This window comes from Leptodactylus fuscus, chromosome 5 (assembly GCF_031893055.1).
Source record: "Leptodactylus fuscus isolate aLepFus1 chromosome 5, aLepFus1.hap2, whole genome shotgun sequence".
In the NCBI taxonomy this organism is placed as follows: domain Eukaryota; kingdom Metazoa; phylum Chordata; class Amphibia; order Anura; family Leptodactylidae; genus Leptodactylus; species Leptodactylus fuscus.
Window position 1 is genome coordinate 54,771,910 of NC_134269.1, and position 17,947 is coordinate 54,789,856.

Consider the following 17,947-nt stretch of genomic DNA (forward strand, 5'->3'; position numbering starts at 1 on the left):
AGACTAGGAAGGGTCACAGTTTGGGCTAAATGTATGGTGTAGATCTGTGCTGGGGAGCCGGAGACTTGTTCTCCTCTGGAGACTCTTCCTTTGCACTTCAGTCTCAGTTGCAAATGACTTAATAACAGATTTTTCCCCTCATGAACGGGCTGTAGGACATGGAGGGTAGACTTGCATTTCTTGCTAACGGTCTTGCACAGCAATGTGTTAATGTAGTGGTAACAATTGTATGATAGACTCTTTTTAATGTCTTCTATGTATCTAATCCTGTGATCTACAACTGTGCTGGAATAAATCCTGTTTTCTATTTGAAGCTGCTTGCATCAGTGCCAGGTATTTTGCATGTATGTTGGCAGAAAGCTTTGTAAACACTAGACACATCTTATTGAAGTCTCAATCTATTCATTTGCCTTTGATCTTCTAATTATAGTTTTCTCAGCTAATACAATGGAAGTCACAGGTTGTGGGTGCATAGTATGAAGTGAGATGGCATCGTGAGCTCTCCTGTGCCATACATCCAGTGCGTCTTTTTGGTGTAGACAGTGTCTGTGACGTTTCATGTCTGGAGAAAAACACGGCCAGTCATGTGATTTCACTCCAGACTTCTAAACACGTATCACGTGTTGTCACGTTGTGCCCAGGAGCTCCTGTTCCCAGCCTCATCCATTGATGCCCACGTCTGCACACAATACTCCATTCATGTAGCTTGTTCCTTTCTCATCCACACTGTTGTTTTTCTGCATGCTTTATCCTTTTCCTCAGCCCCCCTTCTCTAGAATATCTAGCAGTGTTATTCACTACAACAAGACAAGTAAGGGAATTTTTGTTCTCACCTTGTGAAGTCCTTGAGACGTTTCCATGAGAACTCGCTATTCGCTTCCAGTATCCAGATGTGAACCAGCATAATTCCTGAGGTTTCACAAGCGTTGTATAATAGGAATTACTTGTCTACAGTAGCATTGGTGCATCCATTTATACACATTTTATGCCATATACCTTGCAGTATAGGCAAACCAGGCATCTGAACTACAGTATATAACATACGTTTTTGATTGCCCCTTGGATTTACATGTACCTCTTAAGGTATGACATAGAAATACTACTTAAATGTTACTTGTTAGACATGTGGTGCAGTGATAGCAAGGTTTTTTTTAAAAAAATGTTCCCCTGCATTTCACAGAACCTCAAAGAATGAGTTCATCTTCCCATTTTTATATGTTTGAGGGGGTTTTTTGTGGGTATGTGAGTATATATAGATGTATACAAACACAAGAAGTTACAACAACAGTCTGGTAGCATCAAGAGCATGACTGCAAACACCTACTGTACATGGAAATAAATGAAAATAGATTCTTGGTTTTGAGATTAGCATACTGTATTTAAGCCCATCTGCCACTTAAGGGCAAGTGTATTTCAGCCATACTATAGCCATATTATATATATATATATATATATATATATATATATATATATATATATATATATATATATATATATATATTATATATTATATTAAATAAATAAATAAATATATATATATATATATATATATATATATATATATATATATATATATATATATATACATACATACACCACCCCTCCTCCCACTGGTCCTCTTTGTGGCTAGAAAATGAGTCCTTGTAGATTGTTTGTGGCAGATAACTAGGAGGACGTTCTGCGTTCTGGCTCAGTCTGGAAGAATTGCTTTAGGATTCTTTGCACAACCTATGAGAAGTCACTTCAGCTTCCCATCAAAATCCCTGACTGAGTGTTCCATCCACTGCTATAGATAGACATGCAGTGTCCCTCTGAGCTTCCACAGTTTTGTGAATATTTGTATTAGATCTGTCTTTCTTGCTGTAGATTAGATTTTATAGACCTCTAAATTTCAGTTTGGTGGCAACAACTCCATATTAACGCCTATAGATTTAGAATGTCATGTCATTATCACTCTGGGAGGTAACATGTGTAGGTGTCCCAGGTTTTTTTTTTTTTTTTTGCCCCTATATTTTTGTGTACGTGAAATAATTTTGGATCATCATTCCTCATCCGTGTTGTGCTTTCCTGTTATTCCTTCTATAAATTCCAATATATTGGCAACTGGGTGTTATGGTTTCTGTTGCCAAAGGGGTGTGTTTCTGCACAGTCTGATCATGTCAGTATTGATTGGATAGGGTCAGACTGTGTATTGGCACACCCCTATAAATGTATTCGTAACTTTCCAGTAGGAGTAACAGAGGAGCAGCAGGTTATATCTTTTGTGCTTTCTGCCTGGGCAGTGACCTGCGTGTTACCCACTGGGAGGTACATACAGATCAGACTAACTCCTGATGTCCAAGGGTGACTGAAGAGTAACCTCACAGTTTTATCCTGTTTTCCCGTCATTCAATATTTGTCTTTGTCTTTCTCAGATTCTCAGTTTGCTGCCTCAAGTGACCCTAAGAGAATGAAATAAAGCCTTAAAAAAAAAACATCTTGAGTCATTGTTTTAACAGGCGGCACACCCTTCTCTATTATTTCTGTATGGCTCCAATTGCCTTTGTTAACTTGCCAGGTAGAACCTTTTAGGAAATATTTACCCGTCTTTGTTGCATTTCCATTATAGTGGACCTGTCAGTTCTGTATGCTGCTCCTTTCTTCACGTTTAATGTTCACTAGAAGTGAAGTGGTTCAACTTCATGGCTGTCTCCGTTGTATGTAGGTCATGACTAACCCAGCCAGATTGTTCAAGCCTTCTCGGAGTCCCCCACAGGAAGAAATCGCTGCAGATTTTACCTGTAGATTTGTTCTGGGAAAAATCTGCATTTAGTTAAAGTACCAGGCGCGTGGATGCTATTTCAATATAGTAAAATGTTACACTTTGGGATTTTGCTGAACATTTGCTATGGACTTGCAGCAAAATTTCTAATGGTTTCTGGTACTGTAGACTAGAGCCTCTCAAACTTTTTTTTTGACTCTGGAGTTACCAGTCTGTGTGTGCTAAATACATGCCACTATACTGTGCACTTAAAGGGGTTGTCCCATCACAAGGATCCTATCTATACTGCTAGTTTATGTGGATATAGGACTTTTTCTAAATACATTGCTTTATCAAAAACTGCTTTGTTTGGCCTTTATCTTAATTTATTCACTTCATTGTTTACATGCATTTCTATGACCATGGGCCTGTTCTGAGTTTTATCTGCTCAGTCCCCAAGTGACTTAGCCTGCTCTCAGGGGGGAAGGGAGGGGTTGAGTGCTGAGAGCAGCTCTGAGCGGTGTATGTCTCTGCCACAGACAAGCAACTAAGCTCCTCAGATAGAGGAGGGGGGAGGTGAGAGCTCCAGGACTTCTGAGCTGTTATTGCCTGCTCTTCCTTCGCAGCGTTTACATCCTGTGGGGCCCCGGCCTTAGACTAACCCTTAGGGTATGTTCACCAGAAAAAATGAGCATCATGCTCAAACTTCAGATGCATTCCGTCTGATAACTCCCATTGAAGGGAACGAGAGGTGGAAAATAAAGCCTGGCAGGTGTGGAATTTGGTCAAGTGGAAAAATTAATCTTCAAATTCCTGAAGCAGAATTTTTCAGATAGGGAAAATTCCATAGTGTGAACATACCCTTAGGGTGCTGACTACATCAAACATAACACATCATATACAATAAACTGCTGTTTGGTGCCGTCACCAGTCAGGTTTTGCATTGTGACCTAAAATAACACTTTATTCTTCCCGAGACTTATTATACTGAATACAGTAGAAATAATGTCCCTGTATGTTTTGCAGAGCTTTGACGTAACATTTAGCTGTTTATTAACAACTAGAGATGAACGAGTAGCCGATCCGAACAGCATGCTCGCATAAAAATGAATGGACGTAGCCGGCACGCGGAGGGTTAAGCGGCCGGCCGCCGTCAAAGTGGAACTACCAGGTGCATCCATTCATTTCTATGGAGCGTGCTGTTCGGATCGGCTGATCCGAACAGTACTTGCTCATCTCTATTAACAACTAATAGAGAAGTTCAGCAGATGTCAGGGAGATAAAGATCGGGCAGTTGGATTTCAGTATGACTGATCATTTTGTTCTCAGGCACCTGCTTTCTCCCCGCTCTTCATTCATGATTCACACAGCACTCAAACAAGCCAAACATGCATGTGCATAGGAGAGACAGCCATGTAATGTGTAAGGTCAGCATAAGGCCCCATGTATAGCTGTATGACTCTCCAGTATTATGTAGTAACATGGACTTTATGTAGGGTCACTCCTGCTTGTAGGAAATGGTAGATCAATCCATTTATACAATGCTTCCTTATGAAACATGAATCATATGGAAGTACTGTAGAAGTCCCCTGCAAACAAAAGTAGCAGCATATCCGTAAGGCCTAGGAGGTGTGTGTGCTTTCTTAAAGGAGCCTTCTCAACTCTGCTTTTCATGACAGTCGCTCAGAGGTGGTCAGGCGTTATGTAAACAGCCAAATATGGGGGCCACACGGTGGCTCAGTGGTTAGCACTGCAGCCTTGCAGCTCTGGAGTCCTGGTGTTCAAATCCCGCCAAGGACAAAAAAAAAAAACCCCATCTGCAAGAAGTTTGTATGTTCTCCCCATGTTTGCATGGATCTCCATCCCATATTCCAAAAAAGACATACTGATAGGGAAAAATGTACATTGTGATCTCTATGTGGGGCTCACAATCTACATTAAAACAAACAAACAGCCAAATATGGCTGTTCTACCCTGTTTCAGTAAGTACACGAGGAGTAAATAGGAGTTGTGCAAACATGGTAGCACATTGAGATACACGGTCTCCTTAACTCTCCAGTTCTGGACACGTCATAGCTTCAGCCCTGCAGCCATGGATGAGATGGGAATAACCTTGTAAGGGAAGTCTATTGACGTTGTATTTTAGGTCACTTGCAAATCATATTGGCTGAAAACATGTTTTTCTGTGTTTGCAGTGATCTCGCTGTAAAGAAGTTCATATCCTGGGAACACAGAGTCATTTCAGTTCTGTCGGAGCCTTTGAGATACGTGAAATCTTGTGGCGTGTGCTGCCATTACCCTCCCTATGCAAAACTTCTACCCAGTCAGTATCACGAGCACCGACACACGTCTAACACCAGATAGGCGTGTAATTGCCCAAAACTTGTAACCAACACCAGTTTTCAGAAAAACTGCCAAAACCGCGGGGCAGGGGGCCTCTCCCCTATGATTTTGGCCCTCTCTCTCTGCACCAGACAGCTTGAGGTTTGTTCCTGTGGGACACAGACCTGCCTTGTTAGGAAATCCATCTACGCTGTTCAGGCAGCGTACAATGCCTCAAATAGCTCTGTGTACAGTAAGCAGGAGTGGAAATAGGCCATAAGCACAGTCAGGATGAGTTATAAATATAGAATATTCAGCGCCCTCAATTCCTCACTTGTTAGTCATAGAAGGGCAGTGGGACTTTTACTCTTATAAGGTATATACAAACCGGAATGGAGGCTCCTCACTACTTGTTCACACAAGCGACAGATGGATCGTAAACTCTGAATGTATTGTTTGGGCAAAAATCTGTTTGGATGCTTCCATTTCTCATGGATCTTCCAGTCGTGATGATGCGTTCGTGGAAGTATGTAAGAGATCAGACCCTCGAGAGAAAAAGTTTTTTGTTTTTTTTTAAATTATAATTCTTGTAATTTTTTTGATCTTTTTGTCTACTTTCAATGTCTGTTCAAACAAGGTGCAAGTCCATTGTTAGTGGAGATGAGGAAGGTCCGAACCCTCTAATGCCCCTCTGTTGTACTAGGTGCTGACCATTATTTGGCAGCCTAAAAGAACCCCCCTGCAGGACATACCCGCTGCACATTGTCCACCATGAACTTGCAGATGTAGCACAGTGGATGAGACGTCACCAGACCTCCTGTACACAGGACCGCCACCTACAAGGATCTATAGGATAGGGTCCCACCCCAGTACATATAGTAAATAAAAGGATCCCAATAGATGGAATAAATATGTTGTTTTTATTAGATTGCTAAAGAAAGGCCTATGCGGCCGAAACGTTGCTCGACACTCTGTATACCCACGTGTAGCACAATGTCTTTAGCAATGTAATAAAAACAACGTATTTCTTCCATCTATTGGGATCCTTGTATTTCCCAGACCTCCTGTACATGATGCAGAATCCGCACATACATTGGCCTGCAGTGCAGATTTGTAATGTTGAGGAATTTTACTGCTAACTTTAATAGGGAGAAATAATGAGAGGTTTGTATTGGTGAGGGCCTGGACAGTTCTATTCACTCTGTGTCCTCATAGACATCCTGTTTTCACTCTCCATCATCCGCTCAGGCGGTGTACATGCATATTTAGATGACCCTTATTTTCCAGAAACTTGCGCTCTTTGTTTCCATACATGGATAAGTCATTGCTAATAAGCAATACAGCAGAATACAGATCTTAGCTCAGTGCATTGTATGTCCATTGATGCGTCGGTGTCAGACACATGGTGGAACAGAGCTGCTCTGTATAAGATGCCAGGGAGAGGCGCACGGTGCCTGCCATGTGGACTCTATGGTTTTATGTCAGTCTCTTGGGCCTGGAAGAATAAATAAGCCAGTCTTTTTTTCTGAAAAGCTGCTTGCCTTTTATATAAAGAGGACCTGTCACCACTCTGCATTTTACTAGATAGTTGTATTTTACAGTTCGGGAGCATCTATTCTCAGAAGTTTCTGTTGTTCCTCTATTGTTCCTCTGAGAAATTGACAACTGGCTGTTACCATTTCCCTTGTTAGAGGGATGTGTGTCCCTACGCAGCCTGATACTGTCAGCACTGATAGGATAATGTGCCCCCCCCCTTGACTAGCACTACCCAGTACATTTCTTGGAGGAGTAATAGAGGAGCAGCACTGTGCACAATGATTCTCTTCAAAGGGCTGTTGGCCAACATTAGTTTTATAGTTCCACTAGTTATTTTTTTTACGGCATAGTGATGCTTCTATATAGAATTACCTGTCTGTGTAAGCCGCTATCTAGCAGAGAGTTCGGGTTTCCGTCTTTGTCTATTGTTTTCCTGTGCACAAGCGGATCAGCCAATCTGTATGAACAGAGCACCGGCTCGCCCCACTGATTGGCTGAAGCACGCTGTGTGGGTCAGAGGTCAGGGAGACTTCCGTCTGAGCGAACAGGTAAGTATAGATTGTTATTTTAACCCTAGCTATGCTGTAAAATTATGACTTGGAACTTTCATTTAATGCATTTTCTGGTAACTTCTGCCACACTTACAGTATAGTTAAGCAGTAGAAAGTAGGGAATAACTTATTTCGGGAACCTGGAAAAGCTTGTGAACAATTCATCATACAAGGCAAGAAATTTGTTCTTGATTGATAACTTTGTTTTCCAGACTTGTGACGTTAACTTTGGCAATCCAACAGTTATTTTTTTTCTATAAATGTGAACACTTCCCTACCTAGCTTAGGGTAGGGCTCATCTGAAATGACCTCTTCTTTTAATAGATGGACTTTATAAATGTTCCTTGGGGCAGTTATCAGTGTAATATTTTATGATACCTATCACACCACCTTAAAGGGGGGCTCTGGCCCCAAATGGATTTTTCATACTGATTACCTGTCTACTGGATATGTTATCCATATCTAATCTGTAGGGGTACAACACCCAAACCCTATACAGATCAGATGTTCCAGGCACAACCCCGTCCACTGCAGCAGGTTCCAGCACCTGGAGACTCCTATTACTTAAAAAGAAGCTGCCTATACATACACCCCATCCACTGCATACAGAACAGCTGATCTGTATGGGGTCCAGGTGTCGGACAACAGCAGATCACATACGGATGATCAATCTTGTGCATAGGTAATTAGTACAAAAGATCAATTTGGGGACAAAAAAACCCTTTAAGTTCTTTAGTTTGATTCACTGCAGAGTATTTAAGGTGGTGTGATGGGGTTCCTGTACACACATACAAGCAATCCCATTGTCTTTCCTGTTAATATTTGTGAGTTGTGTATTTTGTACTAGTTTCTGTTTTTAATGTGCGGTATATTGAGATGATATAATCCAGATGGTTTAACAAAAGTTCATGTCAGCAATAAAATATTTGCTTTAGTCACTTAAGGGGCTATAACAATAATATTAAAAGAAAAAAAGCAACAAATTGTTGAACCCGCCCTGATAATTCTATTGATCTTGTCTTTGCAGTGTGCCCCAGCGAGTGCGGGAAGCTAGCTTGCTCAGACCAGAACGAGTGCTGCCATCCAGAATGCCTGGGAAGCTGCACTGCTCCAAACAATGACAGTGCTTGTGTGGCCTGCCAGCATTTCTACTATGAGGGCAGATGTGTCCCGAGCTGCCCTGAGAACACCTACAGCTTTGAAGGATGGCGCTGTATCACCTTGGATTATTGTGCCAATGTGCACACACTGTATACTGGAGCAAACCCCTTTATCATCCATCATGGTGAATGTATAGATGAATGTCCATCTGGCTATACTAACAATGGGAGGTAAGTGGATTGTTTTTTTTTTTTGTGTTTTTTTTTCTTTAAATCAGGCACAATTACATCTAAAACTAAGAAGTTTTTAAAGTGCCCTTTTAATGGGGTATTACAAATAAAGTAAAGCTTCAAGATGACCTTTTGCCACCTTCACCAATTCTAGAATTTTTCTCTCTAGCCTTCACCATTCCTGAGCAACAATTGCAGATAGTTTTGATGTTTGATGTGCTATTTAGACTCTGTACTGTCAGAAGGGCGGTGTCAGGCAGGAGGGTGTTGATTCATTGCTCCAATCAGAGCCAGTCATTACAGAATTCAGAATAACACCCCCTGCCTAACACTGCCCTCTTGACAGTACAGAACCTAAATAGCACATCAGGGACCAATATTAAAGGGGCTCTATCATTGGGAAAAGTCATTTTTAACTAATCACATATATGCATAGCCTTTAGAAAGTTTATTCCACACCTACCTTTAGTATGTAAATTGCCTCAGCGGTTTTTGAATAAGTCCGTTGTATTCATATGCTAATTAGACTGGTGCACAATGTATCGTGCACCCCCTTTGCTATTGTTTCCTATGAGTGTACGCAGCACAGGCTGCTGTTGCTGATGACTCGGCTTCCTGTTTGCACACACACAGGAGATAATAGCAGAGACAAGTGCTGCTGGGAACTTCCTGTGTTGGCTGGAAGCTCATTAGCGTATGAATAAAAACCACTGAGGCAATTTACATACTAAAGGTAGGTGTGGAATAGCCTTTCTAAAGGCTATGCAAGGATGTGATTAGTTCAAAATGACTTTTCCCAGTGATAGAGCCCCTTTATAAAATGCCATTTTCCCTGTGATCGCTGGCACTCGGAGTAAGCTCCAGGGCTGGTGTCATGTTGCTATGACAGCCGGGAGCCTTGTGAAGGCTCCCCGACCTGTCATTCTGTTGCAGACTACGCTAGGTAGCCTGCAATAGAAGTGCTGGTATTTTGCAGTGAATTAGCATTGTAATGCATTGCATTAGTGATCAGACTCACTGGGGTTCAAGACAAATGCAAATAAAAATATATATATATATATATATATATATATATATATATATATATATATATAAAATTTAAAATATTAAAAGTTCAAATCATCCCCCTTTCCCTAGAACACATATAAAAGTAGTTACAATCCTGTGAAACACATACACATTAGGAATCTCTGTGTCCAAAAATGCCCGCTGTACAAATCCATAAAAATATTTTTCCTGTATGGTAAATGCCGTAGCAGGAAAAAAGTCAAAAGTGCCAAACCACCATTTTTTCACTGTTTGAGCTATGATAAAAATATGAATAAAAAGTGATCAAAGCAAAAACAATTCCCCAAAATGGTATAACTAAAAAGTACCCCCTGCCCCGCAAAAAAAAGACACCCTATACATTCCCATACACGGAAGTATAAAAAAAGTTATGTGTGTCAAAATATGGCGACTTTTAGAAAAAAAATTTTTTTAAACACAGTTTTGGATTTTTGTTAGGGGGTTAAATATAAATAAAACTATATAAATTTGGTATCCCTGGAAACGTACCAAAACATAGAATACAGATGATGTGTTATTTTGGCTACACAGTTATCGCTGTAAAACCCAAAGCCCTTAAGAAAGTCGCACAAATGCATTTTTTCTTCAAATTCACCTCATTCTGAATTTTTTTCCAGCTTCCCAGTACATTATACAGAACAATTAATGGTGGCATCATGAAGAACAATTTGTCTCGCAAAGATTAAGACCTAATATGGCTCTGAGAGTGAAAAAATAAAAAAAGTTATGGGGTTGGAAGGAGGGGAGTCAAAAATGAAAAACGAAAATCGTATGGCTTTTAGTTTTGAGCCCGTTCTAGTAAAGTTTCTTGCAGCAGTGTCTCTGTTATCTGTGTATGTAAATCCAGATAACTGTGCCTTTACAACAAGCCAAAGCTCCCTGGTAAAATGAGCTGAAAACAGGAAGTGGAGGGAAGAGGAGATTAAAGGGGAGCTGAAATCCTGAGATGAGAAAACCCCTCTGAAAAATATCATCTACATGGAAAAGTCCACATGGAAATTGAGTCATTGTGTAAATTTTTAATCCGCAACATGATGGTTTTTAATGTGAATTTGCACTGCGGCAAAATCTGTGGCAAAATTTGCATGTACTGTATTCCTACATACTCTCCAGTGAGAACCTGAGTTACAAATGATGTTGGAAAGCTGCAGGACTTTTCATCGAGCAAGCTTTGTTTACATAAAAGCAGCGGACCATCAAACAGCCAAAGGAAGAATAATGGCAAATACGCGGCAGTGTTTGTACATAAATCTTTGTATAATAGGTTAGAGACACAATTGTTACGAAGCAGTAAAGAGGGATAAATAGCAAATATACAACGCGTGCTCACTAGAGATGAGCGAGTACTATTCAAAACGGCCATTTCGAATAGCACGCACCCATAGGAAGGAATGGAAGCGGCCGGCACGCAGATTTTGCCAGCGGCCGGCTGCTTAACCCCCTGCGTGCCAGCTGCGTCCATTCATTCCTATGGGTGCGTGCTATTCGAAATGGGAGTTTAGAATAGTACTCGCTCATTGGCCCTCACACCACTCCTCTGTAGTTCCCTGATAAGCTCTGTGAATAGTAAATGGTGCAGGAATTTTGCTGTTTTATCTTCGTTAGCTGAGACTATGGACACATTTGTGGTTTTTCTTGTTGTTGTGTCCTATCATATTAATATATATATATATATTTTATATATATATATATAATTTATTTATTTATTTTTTAAAGGAATATTTCTTTTCCTATGTCCATAAAGTTTGATCACTATTGGTTTTCTTAGTACGGTCACGTTTCCATGGTTGTTTGATCCACTTTAGGCTTTTATTTTTTATTATGACAGTTTATGAAATTGGTAGTGAAAAACAAATGAAATGGTCCCTTTATTAAAGGGATCCTATCTTTCAAACACTTTTTTCTAACAAGTCTGAATAGCCTTAAGAAAGACTATTCATCTCCTACCTTTTGTTGTATTCTCTGCGCCACCGTTCGCTTGAAATTTTTGCGTCTCTCCTACAAAGACTCCGACGCAGATGTGAACTTATCATCAGACGGCCTGCGTTCTTCCCGCACGCTCTACATAACTACTGAAATTCAATCCCTTACAAGTGAAAGAAGATGAGCTTACAATACCAGACCTAGCCCATGGACAGTTTCTTCAGCACTCCAGTTGTGAGGCTACAACTCCCAGCATGCATACTGAGCTGTTTTTAATACTTAGAAATGAATGGAGCATTCTGGGAGTTGTAGTTTCAAAGCAGTTGAGATGCGAAAAGCTGCTGCTGTCCCCTGCTCTAACCAATAATGTCTAATGGTTAAAGCAAAAGTTAATGGGGCACATTAGACCAGGCAACCTAAAGATGTGCCTGATTTATCACAGTGGCTCATGTTGATGCCAGATTAAATACTTTTGCGTTTTCCACCTTTCGATTAAATTACTTTAGCAGCTTTGCTGCTTGTTGCTTTTTCCTAAGCCATGCCCCTTTCCCGCTAAGCTGTTCTCTTTCCCAAAAGGCCTCTCACCTTGTTGAGCGGGGTGCAAAAAATGTCCAAATTAAACCAGAGTCCGTTCTGGTGCACGTTGCTTAGTAAATCTCTGTGATTCTCTGTTCTGATCAATTTCTTGACCTCAGGTTTATGGTTCTACTCATTTGCTATACAAGTGTATGTTAGGCATCCTGTATAAATGGCGTGTAGGATTGGGTGGTCTGCTGCCAATGAAGTGGAAATCATCCAATGACTTTATTTAGAACATTCTATGTTACTCTGGGTAATGATTTTACTGTCAGATTGCTCCTCGCATTTGAGGTAATAATAAGTTTTTCTGTCTTTCTGTTCTTTCTCCGCAGCATGTTCTGCAGTCCCTGCGATGGGCTTTGTCCAAAAGTTTGTCACTCTGAGGAGAAAACCATTGATTCTGTCACATCAGCCCAGATGTTGGAAGGATGCACCGTGCTGAAAGGAAACCTGCTGCTCAACATCCGCAAGGGCCGTGAGTATCTCTGACTTGTGCTTTCATTTAGTATGGCTTTTTATTCTGTGCAATTTGCATTTCTGAAAGTGCGGTACACACCAGAGAAGTACCGAGAAGAAAGTATTTAGCACATCACTATATCCATGCTATAGATAAGAAAAAAAACATGCAGTATTACAGTGGATTTCAGTGCACTGGCAGTTATATTGGATGAGTTTTTTTCGTCTCCTTTGCGATTCTTTTTGTCTTTGGTGTGAGGATAGTGACTTTTTCTAGGACCTGCACTCTGTCGCCCTATGAAGAGCGGTACAGTTGCTTGGTGTCTGTGTTTACATGTGGTTACAGGGCTCCGTCCCAGGTGGCAGCTGGAGTGTGCTGGCTGCAACACACAGAATAACAAAGCGGTAGGATCTCACACCTGCGGAAACAGCTAGTGTCCAGTGATGACTTTGGATCCAGTCCTGCTGCCCTCCCCAGCACAGCTGCTCACTGGTGATGGCCTGTGAGCCAGCTCAGTGTCAGCAAGATAATCTCTTCCTGCTTGCCATGCAGATATAGCAACCCCCTCTCCCTCTGCTTCAAATGAACTTAGGACGTCTTCCAGTTTCTAAGCCAGGGCCTTCATTCAACAGGCTTTAAATTACTACTCTTAGAGATATGTAAGCGACGTTCTGCCACTTATTTGTCATGTCTCTCATTGGCCACCTTTGATTGTAAGCTCTTTGGGACAGGTTTGTACTCCATTTGTTGCCATCCAAATACTGGAAGGGATTGCTAATATGTCTTATACAAACTGTTGCCATAACAGAGAACATCCGCAGATGTTTTATATTTGTTGGACATTGCTAATAGTCTATAAAACAAAGGCAGCCTTGTTCCCGCACCTTTATCGCACCTCATTTAACCAGTTACCTTTTGGCTCACAAGCAGACGGTTATTTGGCTTGTGCATCTTGTCGCTCAGTTGCAAAGTTCATGTAGCCAGGTCTACATAAGGATAAAGATGTAGTAAGAGCAGATGTAGGATTTAGGAGGAAGCTCTGATAACTCATGTAATACGGGACTGTAACCACTAGTGCCGCTTGTGCCAAGAGAGAGGTTGCTGAAAGCTCCGACTTGTTACTGGCACCCATGTGGAGTATTCTTGGAAACAGACGAATGCATGAAGAAATTATGAATGGGAGCTTAAGAGCATCCCACTCCAGTGCCGTACCTGTCAGTTCTCTGACATTGGTCTGGCACATGATAAATCCCACACTACTCTTGTTACATATTAGCTGGATAGTTGGATTTTATGGAATTAAAACCCAGAGGAGCAAAATGGCTCTTAGCAGAGAGGATTTCTTCATCTTTCTACTGTCCCTTGTTCACTGCAAACTGTAAATCGATAGTTATTTAGTGGTGTCTCTCCATCCCACACCCTATCTCCCATGTCTTGTACAATCTGCTTAGCTATATACATCTTTTTGTGCATTTGTTCTGATGTCTGTGTTCATTGCTTAGTACATTGTAATGGAAAGACATGTCATGTTTCAAACTAAACAACCTTTAAAGGGGTTGTCCAGAAATTAGGCAAACTACAGAGGTGCCTGTGCAGCTGTAACATAAAAACAAAAACATATTCTCCTGGCCCGGTGCTTCATTGTTTGCCACCAAAGTCCACTCGGGTGTTGCCTTGGTGTACAGGAGCTTTGTGCCGCATGGGACTGCTAAGACCAATCGGTGGCCTCAGTGGTCAAAAAAGAGAGACCCCTGACGGCAGTATGGTTTGTTTTTTTGTTTTTTTTAAATGTCCCCCATGCCCTGGGCCTTCCTCTAATTTATCCATTTTCTGGACAACCCCTATAAGCATACATTATAAAGAACATTAAATTGTATTGGCAGCATGGTGGCTCAGTGGTTAGCGTTGCAGCACTGGAGTCCTGGGTTTAAAATCCTGCCACGGGCAACATCTACAAGGAGTGTATGGCCATGGCAGAAGAGAGCATCTTAGGCCCCATTCAGATCACATTTTTTCCATCCATTTAACAAACGCACATCAGTGGCTATTCAGAGTTGCTCATTCTTGATGCCACTCCCATCATATGAGGGGATGACCTAAAACCCCTGTTCTTATGGTCAGGAGGGTCAAATTGCACAACTTGTACTACAGTCCACATGGCGCTCCTTGGCAGTGTAAATGTTTAGTGGCTTTAGGGTGGGATGCAATCTTTACACTTGTAACTGGTGGGGAACGAATCAGAGCAACATATATTAATATCCATAATGTGACCTTACCCTTACTGACATTATATACATGATTTCTTATACCTTACCTATATGATTGCTTTAGAAAATATCGCTGCAGAGCTGGAGAATTTCCTCGGCCTGATAGAAACCGTGACCGGGTATGTGAAAATCCGCCACTCTCATGCGTTGGTGTCTCTCTCTTTCCTGAAAAGCCTACGTTACATCAATGGAGAGAACCAGACAGATGGGTGAGTGACCCTTTCATGTGACAAATGTTTTCTTGTCCTTTTAAAAGCAGCTCTTGGAGAACTTTTTTCTAAAATGAAATTGCCATAAGGCTGGAGAGGTTAATGCAGCTGAACCTTCCTGGGCCCCACATGGTATTCGGCTTATGCCATGAATAGGTGAATCTCTGCTTCGTTTTCTAAGCCCTGGAATGCCAGTGTTTGGACATATTCCACTAGTTTTCTAGTTCATCCTTTTACTTTGACACACAGAAATAACCTGTTCTCTCCTACAAAGGGCTAGGCAAGAGAAACGGGGGTCTTAATGTGTGAGGGGCTTGTAGTTTATCTGACCTGTCTGAGTAACATTTCAAGAGCAGTGAATTCCTGGCATCCCAATATTTCATTTATTTATTACTTTTTTTTTTTTTTTTTTTTTTTTTTTATGATCCATAGATTGATTTACTGGTGTTTTGTTCTACTTTTCAGATCCAGCCTTTAGGGTAAGTTCACATGTGTTTTTTGGATGGGAACCTGAGGCGGGGGCCACCTCAGGTTCCGATCCAAAAAAACGGGTAGCCGCGACTGAAAGCCGGTGGTGCACTGCATTAGCATCCAGCCGTGCACTCCGCTCAGGATTAGGCCCAATGAATGGGCCTAGTCCGGAGTAGGGAGTGTCTTTAGGCTGAATCGCGAGGTGACTCGGCCTGAAGAATGAACATCTTGCTTTTTTTTTCCGGGAGCCGGAAGAAACTGCTCCTGAGCAGCTCCCATTGATTTCAATGGGAGCTGTCTTTTTGGTCAGGGTTTTGAGGCGGCTATGGCCTCAAAACCCTGACCAAAAAACTCAGTGTGAACTTACCCTTAGTTTTTCCTGTGGTTTTCTTATTTCTCAGTCTAAAGAATTTGAGTTTTATTCATATAAGGAAAACGTTTGTTTTTGTACCGTGGTTATGAAATATATGCCAGTATATATGAAATATATGCCAGTGGTTATGAAATATAAAAAAAAAACAAAAAAAATTTGCAAGTCTTCAGTAGGTGATACCTTTTTTAATGGCCAACTCATAATGATGACAGAATATGACGTTTCAAAGCTTCGAAACATCATATTCTGTCATCGTTATGAGTTATGAGCCATTAAAAAAAGGTATCACCTACTGAAGACTTGCAAATTTTTTTTTTTTTAAAGTTTTATTCATATGAACATGTCTGATTTTACGTTGCGTAATTTTCTTACATTTTTTTAAAAAAATGTATTTCTTTTGTCACTTAGCAACTGATTAATAAAGATTGGACAGCGCACATTTGTCATCCATGTTCTCTATTTATTTATTTTTTTAACATACCCATAGAATTGAATTGACAAGTCTGCAGTGGCCCACGTAGGGAGTTTCTTAGAATGGACACCTGGTCTGTTGAGTAACGTTAAATAAGGGTCTGTTCATGTGCATTAGTTATTTTCTACCAGGTTTGCATTGATGTCGGGGTAAAGAAGGGTCAGGCATGTTGGATTTCAACATTCCCTGATCCTTTTGTTCTTCAGGGAGTTAAGCCACAGAGGTTTGTGATAGCAGCTTCGTCTCCCTCTCCCTATAGAGAAGAACACATGCACAAAAGTCTACATGTGATAGGGTGGTTGGAAGGAATGTGTATGGTAAGGAAGGAGTATGGCCAGTGTTATTTCCTGGAAGTAAACCAAACAGGTTTTCTTTTATTTACAGCAAGCAGAGATCTTGAAGCATTTTAAACAGAACCTATAGTGGAAACTACCTGCTGGATTTACTAAGGTTTTTAATACAGTTTTGAAGCGTAAAAATCCAGACTTCTTTTTTTTCTCCTTTATTCACAGCTCTTGTTACTTTGATTAAAAGCGGTCAAGTCTCTATGGCAATACTCATTCTGCTAGAAAACTGGAGTACGTTATATGTGAAACATAAGGCAGCTATACCAGTTTCTGGCACACCGATCAGCCCAGAATGTGCATTAAGAGATATGTGCTTTATAATAATTGTGACCCCAGTAAGGAACAAATTGTGGTCATACTGATAGCACAATATTACCCCAATTTTGATTGGAGTGGCAGGTCAGGCCCACGCTGCGCCATTCATTTCAATAGGTGAAACAACACTTTAACCGTCCCAGTGAAATGAATGGATAAGGAGGGCGCTGTCCGACCTGCTGCTCTGCGCAATACACTGGGGTGTGCAAAGCTCTCTAGTTCTTGTGATCAGTGGGGATCCCAGTGGTCCTTATTGTTTGGATAAGGGTAGCTTTGAAAGTATATTCCCACAATCGCTTTTCATTCTAGAACAAATGACCTTTATTTAATACATCTTAATATTCCTTTTACACTGCACAATGTTTTTAGCTATAACCGGTATACAGTGATGATGAATTGGTGTTCAGTCTCCTCAATCATCAGTATGGGTTCTGTGTTATACTGCAATAGTTGTAGGGCTTCTGAACTCCCTTTAGTTTTAGCATATACAGCACGTTCACCCAGGTTAAAAAGTCTAAGCTAATCGGAACTTGGAGCTTTCATGAAAAGCTTTCTCACACTTCCCTCCGCCAAGACAAACTCTTCTTTCCCAGCCTTCCTGACTCTGACCATTTCAACTGAGGGAAGAACTCATATCAAGGACAGATTTCAGGCATATGCAAACTTTTTGGAGATATGTTTGTATGTGTTTTAGCTTCTCTATTATTAAACTATGGCTATACTTTAGTGCTTCTATTTAAAGCAATTTTCCAATACCATATATTGATATAACATAAGTTTATGATTAGTGCTGGTCAAACGTTTAGGCTACCCATAGAATGTGAGAATGAAGGGGATGAAATGTTTGTGCTTTCACTTTTCTCTTTTTTCCCACCCTGGGCTCAAACTAATAATGGAAGTGAAATACATGGGGCTATACTGTAGCTCCCGGCAGAACCAGGTAGCCAGCAACAACTGCGTAGTGTAACATCATGAAGAATACAGAA

The 17,947-nt window shown here is 40.9% G+C and overlaps 1 protein-coding gene across 1 annotated transcript in view; it reads left to right on the forward strand.

Moving 5' to 3' along the window:
- IGF1R (insulin like growth factor 1 receptor) overlaps nt 1–17,947 on the forward strand; it is a 135,461-nt gene that overhangs the window by 85,408 nt on the left and 32,106 nt on the right. Inside the window, exons 3-5 of the mRNA XM_075273216.1 lie at nt 8,177–8,480; nt 12,383–12,525; nt 14,839–14,983. Coding sequence (XP_075129317.1) covers nt 8,177–8,480; nt 12,383–12,525; nt 14,839–14,983 — 592 coding nt within the window. The remainder of the gene's footprint in view (nt 1–8,176; nt 8,481–12,382; nt 12,526–14,838; nt 14,984–17,947) is intronic.